At 37.8% G+C, this 18,016-nt stretch overlaps 1 protein-coding gene across 2 annotated transcripts in view; it reads right to left on the minus strand.

Annotated features, from left to right (window-relative positions):
- Positions 1-3,657: 3,657 nt before the first annotated feature.
- KDM1B (lysine demethylase 1B) overlaps positions 3,658-18,016 on the minus strand; it is a 29,270-nt gene continuing 14,911 nt past the window's right edge. The window contains exons 13-23 of one of the 2 annotated variants that reach the window (XM_075083933.1): positions 17,582-17,719; positions 15,935-16,106; positions 14,809-14,936; positions 13,237-13,368; positions 12,760-12,834; positions 11,728-11,844; positions 10,744-10,869; positions 9,141-9,263; positions 7,023-7,175; positions 6,341-6,424; positions 3,658-4,530 (exon numbers count right to left, since the gene is read on the minus strand). In XM_075083933.1, the coding sequence (XP_074940034.1) occupies positions 6,341-6,424; positions 7,023-7,175; positions 9,141-9,263; positions 10,744-10,869; positions 11,728-11,844; positions 12,760-12,834; positions 13,237-13,368; positions 14,809-14,936; positions 15,935-16,106; positions 17,582-17,719 (1,248 nt within the window). In that variant the 3' untranslated portion in view covers positions 3,658-4,530. Of the gene's footprint in view, positions 6,425-7,022; positions 7,176-9,140; positions 9,264-10,743; positions 10,870-11,727; positions 11,845-12,759; positions 12,835-13,236; positions 13,369-14,808; positions 14,937-15,934; positions 16,107-17,581; positions 17,720-18,016 lie in introns of both variants that reach the window. The other variant, XM_075083934.1, reaches the window with a different exon arrangement.

The raw sequence follows: 18,016 nt of genomic DNA on the forward strand, positions 1-18,016 counted from the left end.
GCTAGAAACTATTCAAGCCTGATTCATCATCAGGCTTCTCTGCTTTGAAGATACTATTGCTGAAATGTATGTCCTTGCACTAGCATAAGATTTTAAGTCTTCTGTGAGGTTGGTTTATTTGGTTTGGTTTGGTTTGTTTTTCTCTGAACTACCTTAGCATAAAAAACTCTTTAATTTGGAATTAAAACTGTAAAAAGTTTCCAAGTCCTGCTTAAAAACTGTAAGTCACTTGTGTCAAGTTTTGTTGGGCTTTGGATGGATTTTCTACAAATACTTGAACTGCCTTGTGATTTTCATGTAAGTATACCAGTCAGTTTTAATTATGTGGGTCAGAGTGTTTTTAAGATGAGTGGCTCCCATGTATAAACACTTTCTATAGTGTAAATTCTAATGAAAACTTACGAAAGGATAGTGTACTTCTATTTATTGTATATATACATTACTTGCCACTTTGGAATTGCACAGATGGAATGGAAATTAACTCAGTATCCTTCAAATACTTTAAATCTCTTAACTACAACTCAGTATAGTCCTCAACAGAGGAGAAGTGTCTGAGCTGTTTCCCTGTTAATCCATACCAGTCTGGCTGCAGCTGATACAAGATTCCAGTTCTTTCTACAGTTGGGGGAAAGGCTGCAAGACAATACTAAAAGGTAAATAAATTGTCCTGATTATCCTGATGCTATTGGATTAAAAACACAACTGATCAGGGCTCTAAATCCTGCACAGAGATGCCCATAAAAAATAGAAACTGGCTAACTAGGTAAAAAGTGAGTAAAGTGTTCAGGTCAGGTGTATGCCTTCTAGATGTTTAAGATTATGTCATGACCACTGTATTCTAGAAAAATAGTCCTAACATCTTGATGTCTTACAGCATAATTCCTACAGTCTGGTGTATTGGTTCCCCTGCTTAGTTAAGTCTTTGGTATTCAGTATTTTGGTTGGTGACCTGCAAGATTACAGAAATTAACGTGAATGACTTGCTTATATAAACAACTGTTCTTATGAGAGAGCTCGGCACTTGAGGTAACAGTGCATGGGTAAATGTCTTTCAGAAAAGAGCTGAGTTGGAGTTACATGGTAACCCATGGTACACTGCTCAGGCATGTCTAACTAAGATGAAATTAGGAAGACACAACTTTAAGTGCCATCCCACTTTTTTCCAGAAGTTTTTGCCTAATAGCCTTCTTTGAGCTGAACAGGCCGCTTATAGCATGTGTGTTCTTTCTGCATTATCCTGTTACAAGGCACATGACAAAGCAAGATCTATGAATGTCTGGGGTTTGATTAGCCACCACTAAGCTGGACTTAAAAATAACCCTTTTGGAGCCCAGGGTTTAATCTGATCAAATAATGCCCTGGCAGTGAGCATGGTGATTCAAATAAGGTTTATTAGCTCTGTTGCTGTTTCAGAGAAAGGATGGCTCATGATCACTTAGGTAGATCTAATTATTCCTGTTTCCAAATCAGGAACTTGACTGTGATCAAGTAGCTTCAACTGAGCTAGATGAAAGCATTCCTGAAATGACTTCTGGTGGTGGTGGTGGTGGTTATTTTAGTTCCTGTTATTTAGGGAGAACAGTGGAAAAATCTATAAGGCACCAGAATACTGTCTGAAAATTTGCAATAAGAAATTTAGTAAAATCCATGTTTCACTTGCTGAAAAAAGTTAACAGACATCTTGTATGCTGACAAGTGTGTTGTTTCCCTTCTTCAAATAAATGTCTCTCCTACCTTTGAATATGGAAACGCTTATTCAAGCAGTTAGCTGGAAGTTGTAGGTCTAAAAGTTTATTCAGATGAACCTTGACTTGCAGGAGAAATGGGCTGACAGGAACCTCATAAAGGTCAACAAAGCAAATGCAGCATCCTGCTTCTGGAATGGAATAACCTGTAAAACAGTGCGGGTGGGGGGAGCGGTTTCTTCCTAAGCAGCTTTGCAGAAAAGGACCTGGGCAGGGGCGGGTGGTTCTTGCAGACAATGGGTTGAAGCCAATTCAGCAGTGTGCCCTTGTAATAAGGAGCACTGACAGCACGCTGGGCTGTCTCAGCCAGTGCGTAGCCAGCAGGCCGAGGGAAGCGGCTATTGCCCGCATTCAGCGCTTGTGAGCCTGCCTCGGGAGTGCTGTGCCCAGCTTTGGGCTCCCTGTTGCGAGACAGGCACGGACATACTGGAGCGAGTCCAGCAGAGGGTCAGCGAGATGGCCAGGGGTCTGGAGCAGACAAAGTGGGGGGGGAGAGGGGAGGCAGAGAAAGCTGGGCTTGTGCAGCTTTAAGGAGAGGCAGCTAAAGGGGGCTCATACTGCAGTCTGCAGCTACCAAATGGGAGAGAGTGGGGAAGGCAGGGCCAGGCTCCGCTTTGAGGCGTGCACAGTGAGAGGCCGGGAGGCAGCAGGCACAAGCTGCCACCAGGGGAACTGCAGTTATGTGTTAGGGAAGAGAAGCTTTGCCATGAGGGGGGTGGAGACAGAGAAACGGGGCCTGGAGCAGTTGTGAAGTCCTGGTTGTTGGAGACATACGGAATTCAACCTGGCAGGGCCCTGAGCAGCCAGCTCCATGTTGGCCCTGTTCTGAGTAGGAGCTTAAACCAGATGATCTCCAGAGGTCCTGGGGATAAGAGGATGGCAATATTACATAACTTGCTTTGCCTTTTCGCTTGACCTTGTTCACTGGACTGCACTCAGTCATAGACTTGCTACTTCACTTTTATTTCTGATCTAATTTTTAGACAGCTGGGCTAAAAGGAACAAAATAATTCCCTCACACCAACTATTTCCTTGAAGGACTGTCATTCTTCGGAGGAGTGTGATGAAATCTACTGATTTATACTTTATTTTAAAAGTAGCATTAGATTTTGTTTCCATTTTAAAAACTGTTATACATTGAATGAATTTAACATTTTTCAAGACTAGTGTCAGATGTTATTAAAATAATTTCCTGCGGAGAGTTAGCATTAGGAGATCAACAAAGGTCTTTGGAACACAAACTCTGAACTGCTAATCAAGTATGACAGGGTTAGGGGAAAACTGAACATTCCACACAGTAATGCTTTCACTGTTTCAGACCTACATGTGTTACTGGTTGAGATAAACTTTGAAAAGGAGTAGGAATTTTTTTTTTAGATGCCTTCACTCAGACTTAAATGAACATCTAACCCCCCATTCAAGAAGAGCAATGTAGATAAGCATTATCAGAATGTGGTGTTGTATTTTAAATGTTTTGGGTATGTAGTCAGGCTCGCACATGCTTACAGTGATCTGTGCTAGTAGGAAGCATTGGGGACCATGATCCTACAAAGTATTCACAACTACAATTATTCAGTGAAAAGCATTGAGTGGTTCTCTGGTGATTTCTTCTGACTATTTTAAAATTATAGGCAGTCCTTCTAAACCATTATCATTTCCTCTGGCTAAGGAAAATAATCTGATAGAAGCGTATGACTGACTTTGTAAACCTTTGAGGCAAAGACACTTACTATTATGGCATTGTCCAAATAACAGGAAAGTCAGTACTTGGAGCTCAGAGAAGGCTGTAGAGCAGCATTTGTGATGAATTGTCTAACTGTAGGAATATACTAAAATGAAATCTTTAAATCAATATCAAATGTAACAAGAACGTAGTTGAATTTCAAGGAAAAAAACAAATGAAACATGAGCATCCTGTGGATACTTTCCAGTTTTATTCTGCTGCCATAACATAGTCACACAGAAGAGTTGAAGTGTAACAGATCATGCTCTGCATTCAAATCTTTTTGGTAACATTTAAACAAATCTACTCAAAGAAAACATTCCCCAGTTCTTTATTTTCAGGGAATAAATTAAACACAAAACACATACATGCTTGAAATAAATTTTAACATAGGTATTAAAAAAAATTTGGGGAACATTAAAGAATGAAGTCTCAGAACCAGCCTGATGTGCTTATACATTTTCAAATGAATGTAAATAAGTATGTTCCATTTTAATTTTATTTACTTCTCAAACTTAAGTGCAGCACAACACAGTTTAAGTGCCTTGGCATTAAAATAATATACAAATAATTAATAGACTAGGCCATTGGTAAATTTATCATTTGTTATCCTTTTTTTAATGCTATAAAAAGTGTGCAGCAGCTAAAGCCAAATGTGACAGTATTTGTTCATGTCCATCTCTATTCTCTAGAATATAGTATTTATCTACCTGCAAAGTTGTAAATAGATTTAAAACCCCAAGTACAAACTATCACGATGGAAGCATATGCCTAAAATCAAGCATGTTCAAACAAAACTTTAGACTGCAGAAATGGATGCTGAGCTCAACTTTCCAGACAGTTCCTACTCAAAATGTCGTGTGTTTATATGTTGTTAAGCTGACTGAAGTTTTGACCAAGGTCAGCTGAAGCAGCCACAGAATATGATGTTTTGGGCTTGCAGTAATAAGCATATTTCCTACCTTCAGAAGCTCTTCTACTAATTTTGTCATATATGATAAAGAAACTTGGAACTCAAACATTTGCAGCTCTCCATCTTGCCTAGTTATGCTATAAGTTGGCCTGTAATACATGAAATTAACAAAGTGCAAACGATTACCAAAAGCAAAATCTGATGTCTGATTATCTTTTACCATCAGAGCATTTTGTCTTGCTTTCCTGTAGCCTTTAAATTACAATTTCTTACTTGGAAATACTTTAGAACTGTACATACTAGCATTTTATGTAGAGGAAAATTATCAACAGTTCCACTTTTTCTATTCATATAATTCAGCTTTAAGAAGCAGAACAGAATATATATCTGAAAAACTTCTAGTTATATAAACATCTTCACCTTGTAAATTAGAGATTAAATAAAGGTATTTAACAATATCATTGCTAATCTAAAACCAAAATATTCGGTATTTAAAGAATTGCCTTTATTCAGTAGGATTTTTCTTAAGGTTGCTTGTTGGGTTTTTTCCAAGGATACAGCTTTATGGAAATAAGCACTGTAACTCAAAAAAAACTTTGCTGTGTCATTCTTAAATTAAGAGGTTGAAAAGAGCCTGTGCATGAGAGTGGGGGTGGGAAGGAGAATAAGTGCTTATTTTCCTTCCAGAAATCATGAGGTCTATGCAGTAAAGTTATAGGGAGTGTGTAGGGGAAGAGATCTAAAAGTTGGTTCTAATTTCTTTTCATTAGTACCATTTTAATGGAACAGTATTACCACAGATATCCTGGTTGTGTCTGCTTCATTTCTACTGAAAAATATTTTCTTCCTGTCCCATGGAAAAGTTATTAGACAGATGTTTAGTCCTTACTGAATTGCTCCCTCAAGTTGTTTTTAATAATACTTTAATAATAAAAGAAAAAGAAAAACTTCAAGTCAAAGTGCAAGCCACCTTATTTCAGCCCTTCATAAAAGTTAGTATTTTTCCTCATTCATCTTCACTTATTTTTTAAATATAAAAGCTGAATGAGCCATATAGTCCTTCACCCCCCACTGTGCACTCATATCAGTAGATAGTTCCTCTACTCAGCCCAAGTGAATTTGGAAGTTTGTTTTCAAAATAATCATGGAAATATAGTATGTTTAAGCTGTCCTGTTTCTACAGTGATCAGAAGCGCTAAGCAAATCTAAACTTATTCTTGTTACAATAGGCTTCTCTGAAAAAGTAGCAGAGAATATTTCAAAGTGTTTTAAAGTCATGTAAAAGTTATTTTTCACGATTTTATTAGCTACAATAACCTTTCTAGGATTGCACTGTAAACTGTTTCAGCCATCTGATTCAAAGGAACAAACTTGATATTCCAAAGCCCACTTAGTGGAGGCTAAGAATATGAAAAGTAATATAAAAAAGGTTATTCATTCCAAGTGGAAAGAATGATAGTTGGGTTCCTTCCTACAATAGATCTAGAATTTGTCTAGCCTATTCAGGCTTTTGGGAGCAAGTTTGGACTCCTTTGAGCAAAATCAACCTGAGAAGCACAGTTAGTGGAAAATTCCCATCATCATTATTAACTGCCAGCATTTTTAATGCTGTGTGTTAACTTAGTCTTGTTTTAATCTGACCTTCTGAAATGAAGGTTTACAATAGCATAGCCTGAGCCCTACAGAAGAGGACTCAACAAAAGTTCTGTTAGTTAAACTGTGGCCAGGGACACACTTGCTAGTAATACCTTAGCTGGAAAAAAAACCCCAACAATATATATCATTAGGGCCTAAGAGGAGGCGGGGAGAAAGAGGAAAAGGAGTATGAAGATTTTATCTTCAGGTACCATATTCTATTTAAGTACCACTTAGGAAAAAGGCAGCAAATAGGAAACTTGAAGATAGTTTTACTCACAGAAAACAATTAAAAATATACTTATAAACACAAAATTTCAATACTTAAAATGCTGCTATTTTGCTTGCTTCTCGGACCCCACTCAAGTAAGCTCCTGTAACGGTCTGAGGAAAGTGCCTATTTGTGGCCTGCATTTAAAATAAAAAAAAGTTAATTGTTTTGAAAACTATTAGAGCAGATAGAATTTCAGTTGAAAAGTTTTGTTTTCCTTAAGCGTGTACCAACATTTTTAAAAGCCATGGAAAACTTAAAGAATTTAGGAGGAAATACTTAAGAATTTTAGCTACTTCAAAATTTGCAAGCAAGTCAACTAGCAAAATTAGTGGTTTGTTTTGCCATCTGCAATTTAGTGGGGCAGGTAAGAAGTTCTGTTCCAGTATAGAATGCACCTACACCATCAGCAGTATGTGTTTGTTACGTTACCCAGAAGTGGAGCAACAGAAAGACAATTTGACTAAAAACAGGAGTGGATTGGATAGGCTTGTCATGTTCTGCACTTATCCGTTACACAGTTCACTCCTGACCTGAAATATCTCATAGACTTTCCATGCCCAATAGTAATATGAATAAAGAGGGTTCTGTGTCAAAATCAAGAAATATTAGCGTATTTGTGTAACAGAGTATTTATATGCTGCTTCTAGATTAACGGTGTTGGTTAGCAAAAGATGACCTTCCATAAGAAATAGTTCCCCAATAACCTTAATCAACAGTGACAAAGATACTTACCTCACCAGCAAAAAAAATTTTTCTTTGTATGTCTTCAGCTAGAACGTCGTAAGCTTCCCCGCTGCCACCTGTTTTTACAAAGCTGTATGCCATCTGGAGCCAAGGGTCTTTGCTCCAGCGAGTAACAAAAAACTTCACTGGGTCAGGAACCTCCTGCGTAATCAAAATAAGAGTTACACAGTGCAAAGAAAGGCTCATAATTGCTTAGCTTTTTCTCATAAACAGTTTCTTGTAATCTTTAGAGTATGTAGTATCATTATGACACAGATCACATTCCAGAATGCAATTCTAGTTTTCTTTATTATACTACTAACCAAAAAGATAATTTTGTTTGCTAGACTTGCCTGATGTCTGAAACATCATAGTTGCACTGTTCTGAATGCAACAAATCTGGATATTGTAATATACCTAGAACTACACATGAGAAAAAAATTCTCCTCGTAATACACATGTACTCTTGCAAGCAGACAAAATACCAATATCAACATCATTCAACATGTTTGTATGTATAATGTAAGCACTTTCCATCTTGGTATGGCATGACTCTCTGCTGCTTCTGCTTGTTAAATCTCAAAATGTAGCCTTCATTTTGGAGGTAATTTTTTTCCAATGGGGAAATAAAGTTACTTATGCAAGATGAGAAAATGAGCTGGCCTGAAAACTAGGTTCAGGGAGAAAACAAAAACCAGAAAGTCAGAGTGTCTGTAGCTAAGCCATGACAGTAATACCGTGTTTTCTTTGTCACATTGCAGCATGCAAATTCCACACAATTCTACCAAAAAGAGCCTGGATAACAATTATATGAAGGCTTAGTCAACTACAGCTGTGTCCTACTCTTGAGGGGCTTGTGACAAGTAAACAGAAGCACCCCTGGCTGGCTGTTACACAACATCTGGTATCAACAAATAGACTATTCCGCTCAGGTAGCACATGAGAGACTAAAGCTCAAGCAGTCAAGACAGTAGCTAGCCAAGTATGGCAAGCTTCATGGACATCCCAGATATTCTGGTACACCGCTGGAAGCTATCTTGTCTTTGAAAATCCCGCTGCGTTACAGACTGAAATTCACAGCTGCTATAAATCACAGACACGAAAATCACTCTTCTAGACTAGAGTGGCACCAAAACCAAAGACCTGTTTGCTACCATGACATTCTCATGAGATCAAAATACCAGGTATGTGAACTTACATTGCACATGATTCTGGTAACTGTTAAGCCATTACCAAAAGTATGTTTTCTAGGAAAAGTTGGGCTTTCAAATGGTGACGTTTTTCCAAGATCATTAATCCTAACATCTGAACCATCGGTAGAACTTGAGAGATCACTCATGAACATGAACACAAGCATTCCTTGGGATCAAACCGCTCTTAAGTAATTTAGCTAAGGCATTACTTTCTACAGAGTGGAATGCAAATAATATTGTTAAGTGATAGTCTTCTGCTCGCCCCAGGTTTCTCTGATTTTCCTATTAGTTTTTATCCAGATGATGAGCTGGGGGAGGGGAGAAAAAAGGGTAGAAATTTTTATTTAATTTTTTTTTTTTTACAGTCAGGATTTAGGGCCCTTGATAGGTGATTTTGCCTGTACCTCCATCCCAAGACACCTCAGGAAGGGTTGTTTCTTATTAGATGAGGAAATTTGGTTTGGTTGGGGGTGGTGGTTGGAGTGTTGTAATTTCAGTTGCTTTTTATGTGGCAGGAGGGGGAATCACAATCAAATTCATCCAGCCTAAAGCTTTTGTGATGTATTGGAAGCGGTGATGACCAAAAAAAAAAAGTTTGGAAAAAGCGACAGCTAAGTAAGAAGTTTATTTGTGTTACCTGCCTAAAGTACTGATTTTAATTAATTTTCCTTTCTAAAAGCACTTTAAAGGATGATGGTTCATTTCTGGTTTTCAATTCATAACCATTTTCCTTCAGACAGATGTAAGATACTTCATTCTTTACACAAGAGACCTAACATTGTGTATCTCAAAGGAAGCATATTCCCTCAAACTAACACAAAAAGAAACATACTTTAAAATGTCTAAGATTTTCCTATACATCATGCAGTAATACAATCAAAAGCTTCATCTCTGTTGGCAAGTTAATTCATCTCTTAATAGCGGATTCTCTTACCTGCTCCTTAAACAGCTCTCGAAGTACAGTCATACACTGTTGCAGTACTTGTTTATCGTCTAAATTCTTAATGGTTGTCACAGCATCTCCAGTGACCACTGACATTAAAATGCTTTGTTTGCCCTAAAGACAAGACATTAACATATGAGATAATTTCAAAATTGTTAGGTTATTAAGTATTGCTTGAAAAGGCCCTTTATATTGGTATTGACAAAGAGATTTTCAGCTGCAAAGCAACTTTTGTTCTAGAGGAAAGTGGGTATGATACCTTAGAATAAAGGGTGCATATTCTACAGTATTTATCCTCAAGTTACTAGCATCCTCTGATGTCTTGTTCACGGATCTGTGTTACAGTCAGCCCCTTTTACAACTTGCTGAATTAACTGAAAACTTCCTATCTACCTATTTAAAAGCTACAACAAAAGATTTGACATTTATAGCATTGTTCTTTGTGACAGACCTCTTATGCTCCAGTTCCATGCCAAAATTCCACCTCAACTGCACTCCAATTTCAAAAGGTGGTAGCAAAGAGAATCACTTTAAATACTAGTTAGATATGTTTTGAATTAAGCCAATATTAAGTTCTTACCAGTAGATTTTGGCCCAAGAAATGAAAGCTCAGTTCTACTGCTGTTTTCTTCCACTTCAAGAAATCTGCTACCATGCAGAAATCTCAAAGATGAAGTGCTGACTATAGAATAGCACACAGGTTCTCAACTCCTTTAAAAGAACTTTCCCTCTCGTTTACATCAGGCAATTCTTAAACTTGATAGCTGCTATCAGGCAAATTAAGAATTATATCTAGTGTCTCTGGACAGCACCAGAACACTGAACCACATGTAGAATGAGCTTAGAAGTACTGAAAAAAAATTCTTTAACAAAAGTCATAAGGTACAGATAGTGTAGTAACAGGGCACAATCTCTGCAGGATGGTTTCCTTTTGAAGTAAGCCATGAGGTTACAAAATGGCCTTTTAATTGCTGCCAATGAGTACGCAGCAGTTGTTGTAAAAGCATGAAAAGGTAAGATAAAAATGTGGAATGTGTCTGCGTGGAACTGGCAGGGAAGAGAAACATGATGTCAGTGCACTGGTTTGAATTTGTTTTTAAATTTGTGAGTTTGGGACTGGCCCTACAGACCTGAGTTTCACACAAAACAGTGTTTGTCTTCTGCCACTCCACATACTTACTCAGGCTAGTGCAAGCCACTAAGTGTTAGTAAGCCAGCATGATCTTTTTAACAGAATTTTTAGCTGATTTAAATACGGGAAGAGAAGTCCTGAACTGGAAGTGCCTGGTAGACTTTTTCCCCATATTAGTACATCTATAGTCAGGTATTACAGACTGGTTTTCAAGACAGTTTGAGAATAAAAGCATTTACTTGCTTTTATATTATTTTATATTCAAGCTTAGGAAAACATTCCCATTTATTACAGTGAAGTATCAATCAGCTTTTTCTTGATAAATAACACTGCTTCCACTTCTTTTAGCAGTTGTTGGGGGTGGAGGGAAGAAGAAAACTCTCATCATTCAGTAATTATTGCACCTAGGTTCCAAACTGAATTTCCGAAGGGCTAACAGAAAATACAGCTAGCATATGATACCTCTGGATCCATGTCATAGAAAACACTGAAGAGCCCACGTTGACTGGAATTGGGTGGAACATGACCAAAAAAATCAGCTCCTTGAATTTTACTGTCCCAGAATCTGTAAGGAAACTGCAAGGCAATCTAGAAAGAGAATGAGAGAGAGAGGTGGAATCAAAGCATTTCATGCCACAAAAACCATAACTGGATATATGGTATATGATGTTGTTATTCTTTTTCCCTTTTCCACTCCATTAGAGACACCCAGTTCTATGAGAGTTCTGTATTCTCAACAGAGAATATACGGCCCTGTTCTCCAAGGGGGACAGGGAAGGAAAAAAACATGCTAGTCTCACAAATTGCAAATGCACAGACAATATCAAATTCATAATGGAATCCACTATGGAAAATGCTCAAAAAATTCAGCAGAATTTTTACAAACCTAAGGTAGAACTCGGTGATCTCCATCCTGTGGGGGGGGGGGTTTCCGAATCTTGCCTTTAAATTTTGACATTGTTATAATCCTGTTTCTGGCATTACTTCTGTTACTGGTTTGTTCTAAGCACACATCTTACTAGGGATCTTTTCAGGTCTTTTTGCACTGGGAAATGGTGGGAGATTTTACACTGGTCAAATACACAACTTTCAGTATTCTTCTGAAATAGTGTATGTGTTTTTTATGTCAAAACAACCTGGAATAAGCGTATTATTAGAATTTTGGAAGATCTAAGACCATCATGAAGGCTTGCTCAAAATTAAGCACGGACCAGTTAAGCTGTGAAGTGATTCTGCAAACAATTTATTTAAAAACCCCATTAAGTTGGGAAATCTAAGAAACAGAAATACATGTGATTCCTGATAGCATTTTGCTCTTCTGGACTACCGTATACATGTAAAACCAAATGCATAATAAATCCTGAGAAACATGCAGCAAAAGCAACAGGGACAAAGCAGGCAATATTTCTATGAAAAGAAAATGAAATATAGTCTGAAATTACTTACCTTCTCAATGACTCCTGCTCCCAAACTATTAATGGCTTTAATTTTTTTTTCTGGCAGTGGAGGATTAAACTGAATGGCATTTTTCTGAAGAAGGGCCAGCGGTACAGTCACCAATACCTGAAAGAAATAATTACAATCAGCATTAGCAAAAGCTGAATACTGCACTTAAGCCTCACAGCATCCTCTTAACTATCTTGGATTATTCTTGTAGGATGCAGCATAATACATACTCACCAGACATCTCTAGATTAGTATCTGGTCTTACTCCCCATTAATGGGAAACACATACCTTACATTCAGGAGATAACAGATCCTGCAGGTCACTGGTTTTAAGCTGTAGGCTGTTGAATTGCTTGTATCAGAGTGGCTAACCATGCTACTAATTTTAATACCTCCTGTAAATTGCAGTCAAGTGGCTCTCAGATTAACAAAACTGTCTTTTTGAAAGGAGAGAAGATGGTCATTGTTTTGGTTTGTTTTTTCTTTCTTCACAGATCCCTTCTCTTTAAAATATGCTCAGTAACACTGTTGATGTCAATCCAATCTTAATAAAGTTTATGTATAATTTTAAAAATTACTAAAAGCTATATTACGCAGCATGAAGCAGGTGAGGATACAGGGAATAAGGGCGACTGAGAAATACAGGTTGTCAAGCCCTGCATACTGAAGGGAAAAATTTTAACAAGGCAGATTCACATGTTAAATGGTATAAAGCTGAGCAAGGAATGGAAGCAGAAAACATAACTGTCACTTTAAAGACCAGATAAAAATCTATTTGTTTCACATTTTTAGTACTACCTTTACAGTGCTTAATTCTTCAAATCAACTAGTACTCCAAACTCAAGCATGCTCAATGAAAAATAGGCTCTAGGACGTCCAAATATGGGTCACTAGAATATATGAGTTTTCATCTGTGAGTGGGGAGAAATTAGACTAAATAGTCTTCAGGGGGCAAGACAAAAAGGACATGTACTGTGGTCAATATTGTTCTTGTGTCCCCTAAAATCCTGAATCTCGAAGCATACTCTGTACCTTTTGTGTTGTCCACACTGTTCCATCTGCAGTAGTGACCTGTACTTCTTCACCAGAATAGTCAATACTCTGTACCTATTGAAAGACACATTGAAGAAGATTGTACTGCAAAATCTACATATGCAGTGCAAATTCAGACAAGAATAGCTAATACAGCACCAGTCTGCAAACTAGAAACTGAAGAACACAAATTTCCAGAGAAAGACCGAAAGGAAAAAAAAACAAAAAAAGCCTCCATGGAAGCTGAAAAAGAAAAATCATCATGATTCTAACATGTAAGTTCATCATATTATAATATTTAAGTACTCAAAGAGGAGTTCCAGCAATGCTGAAATTGTCCTCTGTCCTCTCTGTTCTTAAAGACACATTGAAATAATCACAGGCACAGATCTGCCTAGTCCAAAAGAATATAAAGATACGATTGGGTGCTTCAGAACAATCCAAGACAGGCGGTGCATCAACATTTTCCAGACTCACTGCGAGATTCAGCCGGATGTCCAGCCCTTCTGCCAATTTTTCAATCACAGTAGAATATCCCACAGTTAGTAGAGTGTGATCTCCAGCAAACTGGGCAAAAAATTCATTGTGGTCCCATGAGCGTGCAGATACCTGTGGACAGAACATAACTAGCTGTCTCTGCTGGTGAGGCGACATGGGTACTAGCAAAAGTCCCACAGTTTAGGAGAAGCCACACTAATTCCCTTCACAACTGGAAAAAAAATGGTATCACCAGAATGTGTGGGAATGCTGACAAAAGCAAACGGCTTATTTACCTAGGGCCACTATACAACATATGAATTGCTGGATTAAGAAATGTCACAATGTAGGTTAGTCACTAGCAGGTAATTTATAGTTCTGCTTGGTAGAGGAAACAAGGAAAGTAGTACAAAAATTCAGGTGGATTGTAGTGTATTTATTTCAGTTTTCTGTCTCTAGCAAAGGGATCAGATTTTACAGCCTTAAGACTTAAAATTAAAATGGAAACATTTTATTTCCCAACATGAAGAGAAAAATAAGATACAAAAACATCTCAGTGGAATCTTTCTGTCACTTTAGAGGTTCCTCCATGATATCTTTCACTGACCTTTTCCCCCCACCCCTGCAAACTCCTAGTTAGTACAGCAGTGATATTTACACTAAGCCATCACCACTTAGCAGCGAAAAATCTGAAGCAGTTCTCACACTGTTGTTCAAATGCCAATTCCTAGCATTGCAGTTGCATTTGCTTCATATTTTGATTTTAAAATTGAAGGTAAGAAATATGTTAAATTGTTCTTATTTCCCCTGGGTGCTCATGAAGTGTGAAAGGGTGACATACCAAATATTTTCCACTGCTATACCCGGGTATAGTAGTGTCTTGCAGATTTTTATGTTCTTGTGTGCTTCTCAGTTCGGATCAGATTTGTGCATCTGCACATATCAATCAGCTGTCCCATTACCATAGTACAATTGGCCCTAAACATCTTTAACCCAAGCAACAGGATGGAGTAAATAATGTACTGCAAACAACTTCATACTTCGATATTTCCTGAACCTGCTTGGTTAAAACTGAAGTTGCAAGGAAAGCCAAGTATCACATAGTCAACAGAATACCTAGGAGTGGTGAACTGGGGTCCACCGTCAGGGTGTTGGAACACTTCAGAAGTTAAATGCATTTATTCAAGATACTTAGCAAGGTAGAGAAATACCTCAGTTTTTAAACACAGAACTGAGAAGCAGAAGTCACACATAACATCTGAGGAAGAGCAACTCTCCTGTGAATCCTACCACCCAGCACCTCAGCAAAATGCCCTATTCCACCATCTACTCTGAACTTCTACGTTAAAGAGGATGTTGCTGGAAGCATGTCATGAACTCCCATCAGATGACCTAAGGCAGCGCCTGAGTCTGTGTCTCAATGCTTTTAAAGAACAGGTTAGGGATATAGGAACAGTTTAGGGATAGCTGATTTTTCCTTTGGAGCCATGGGATGGATGACTTCTCAGTGTTACTTCCAACACTATTTTCTATGAAGCTCAAGCACTTCAGGACACAGCTGTCAAAACTCACCTGAGAGAGATTGCTGCCACAGGCATACTCCAAATTACTGAGATGGAACTGTAATACTTTTTCTTCCAGCTCACTGAACTGGATACCGGATTCCTGGATAAAGGCTTTATAGATCTCCTGTATTTTTTCTGTGAAAGAACATGTTTAAAATAAGAATATATCACGATTCGTCAGAAGTCCTACTGCATTTCAATATGCTATTCTCTGGATCATGAGATTTTCAAGCTTATTACTAAGTTGCACTAAGATGTTTTTCTTCTCATAGAAAAAAACCCACAAGATCTTTATGATGATAAAATACAACTTTGTTGTTTAATCATAGGTTTCCCTAGTAAAATCATCATCTTCAAAAAGGAAAAATACTTCTTCAGGAAAAAAAGAGGTGAAAATGATTTAAAAGAAAAAAAAAAAGAAACACACTGTGCAGCAGCACAGCTGGGCTAGCCATTTAGTCTCAAAGGAGAGAAATTAATTGTTCAGTGATCATCAATACACAGTTGAAGATATTTCAAGGAAAATATACTTGAAGATAATACAGAATACTTACAGATAAATCCTGCTTAATTTTTACAAAACCAAAAAAGCTGAGAAATTTCTTCAATGAAGAACATAGGAGTTACTAATTCTGCCTTACAGAATCCACGCTGAGAAGATATGGGAGGCAAACATTTCTGAGCAAGTTTGTTTTTTGTTGTTGAATATGCTTGCATGTTGTAAGTGTGGTGGGAGACATCACCAATGGAGATGGGACTGTTCTTGCCAACAGGCAGCTTTGATCAGGCTCTTTTTTAGACAGATTAGTCAAAAAGTATAAGGAGTTATGTCTAGCTAAGCCGTGCTTCAGGAAGAAGCAAATCTTTTGAACTGCTAGTTCCACTAGTTATACTGAAAAAGGTACCTCATGAAAACAAGACACTACATCAGAAGTCATACAGTATTAAAAAAGACTTCAAATTAGGCTTCCTAAAAAGTTACAAGTGACATTTTGGTCTATGTGTATATGACAGTCAATCTCCCTTTGATCTCCATAAAGCCATTGTAAAAATGCCCAGTGTAAAAGCCTATTTAACATAAAATGCCATGAGCACAGCCAACATCTTTACTTTGCAGTACATCTCCCACTTACCACCAAGAGGAACATCTTGATGTTGGGTTTTATCTTTTCTCCACTCAGAGACGACATCTAGGATGGCATTGAAATGAAAGTCCATACGTTTATCAATAGTGGGATCTGTTATCCTTCCACCTTCCTGGATCAAGTCACATTTCTCCCCTAGTTTGTGCATTTTAATGCCAAGCTTAAGAAAAAGACATTTTATTGCTTTTTAAGTATAGAAAAACTACAGTGCCTAGCCTGCTCAAACTTGTTTAAAGTAAGGTGAATCCCTCAGATTTAAGTGATGCCACTTAACAAACATCCAGGACTTTAAGTAATTAGTCAGATTAATTCAAACTCTCATCCTCCTAAAACTGGAATACCAACCACCCTTCTATCCGTTAACTGTCCACAAACTGTTGTTCCCCACTCTTCCATCCTTTTCTTTATCAGGGATTCTCAAAAATCTCATCTCCAACTTTCCTGCCAGGCCAGGGACTAGTACAGAGATGTTGGGTCTGGTAATCAAACACGATGAACCAGTCTCTTCATTTCTACCTCACCTTATTCTGTAAATCACCATTAAAATCAGTTCTTTCCTACAACTTTCTGGTGCCTGATGCCCAAACAGTTCCCTGCATTCAGGGACAGGACGTTGCTTGCCAGTAACTGCCAATTTCATTAACAAACCAGCAAAGAAATAAATTATTTGGAATTAAACCTAGTATCTTCTGTGCTTGTCCAACTTGTGTCAAACACACAACAGAGGTTAAGTCAGAATAAAGACATTTTTATGTTCTACAGAGTCAGTCTAGAGAAAATAGCACAAATATAGTGCTAACTTCTTCCTTGTTACTTAGGCTGCGCTCCAGGGTTTTTCACATATCCTCACATCTCTCTAGGCTATTGGTTACCACTTGCAGATCTCTTCTCAAGATACAGTTGTACTTTGAATGAAAGTTGACATCAAATAACCACAAAGGGATGGGCACCCAATGTGTATTCAGAAGTCATTGCTCTTTACCTCATAGCTAAATCATGATTTAAAAAAAAAATTATTCATGACACTATAGAGCACTAAACAGTTAAAACAGCATGGCCTGGCCTAGATTTGCGTGCCTCTCTGAACAAAATCCATACTCAAGTTCCACTTGGAGAAATTCAGCTTCCAAACAAAACAAAACCCACCCAACAACAACAAACATCATCAAACCGCAGTGTTTGCATCAGTAGTTGTTACACATATTCACCTTAACTTGTGTGGAATTGAACTAGAAATAGAGAGGCTGAGCAAAAGCAAGTTGGTCATAGAACTATGTATTACAACAACATAGCAATAGCCTCCCACAGTAAAGCCTTTCTCAGCTCTGAGGAAGTCTGCCAGGAACCTTTCACATTACTATCTCCAGAAAACAGGGAAAAAAGTGGTTTCCTCTGGTTCTGAAGCTGGAGCCGCCTTATTTTTCTTTACATAATGTGCCCGAAAACATTCTATAGCCCTTCTCTGTCCCCAGCTGTTATCAAAGATATAACAGCAACACAGAGTTTATTTATAATACAGAACAGTGTTTTGATCATGTCATGAAAAAGGACTCCCACCCTTACCCAGCCACCCGAACCTGGCTTAAATTACAGTTTTTCACTAGTGATAATGCAGGACCACTGCAGGGAACCCACTTGCTCACACATTAGTGCCATTGGGTTGTTGACACATCCATTGACGATTTGTGCACCTCTTCCAACAGTGACTCCTTTGAATGTCTTATCGTCCCACACTCGGCCACCAATTCTGTCTTTAGCTTCTAAGACAATGACCTATGACACAATGCAGCTTAGTAAATTTTAAGATTGATTATATGAAATGTATCTGTTCACCTCCAGAGCAAAGGGAGAAACAAAACAAAAAAAAAAAAACCCAAGCAATTCAGCAATGCTAACAATCTTAACACTTTATTTTCATTTGTGGATATAGTTAATTTATGCATTTAAATTGTCTTTTAAAGGTTACCCTTTGGGATATACACATATAAAATAACTGTTTCTTTAAGAAACAACTCTAACAGAAATAAGCCTTCTTTTTAAAAATGCTAAAGACCTACTCAGGAAGTCTCA

The sequence above is a fragment of the Phalacrocorax aristotelis genome, chromosome 2 (assembly GCF_949628215.1).
Source record: "Phalacrocorax aristotelis chromosome 2, bGulAri2.1, whole genome shotgun sequence".
NCBI classification, from domain to species: domain Eukaryota; kingdom Metazoa; phylum Chordata; class Aves; order Suliformes; family Phalacrocoracidae; genus Phalacrocorax; species Phalacrocorax aristotelis.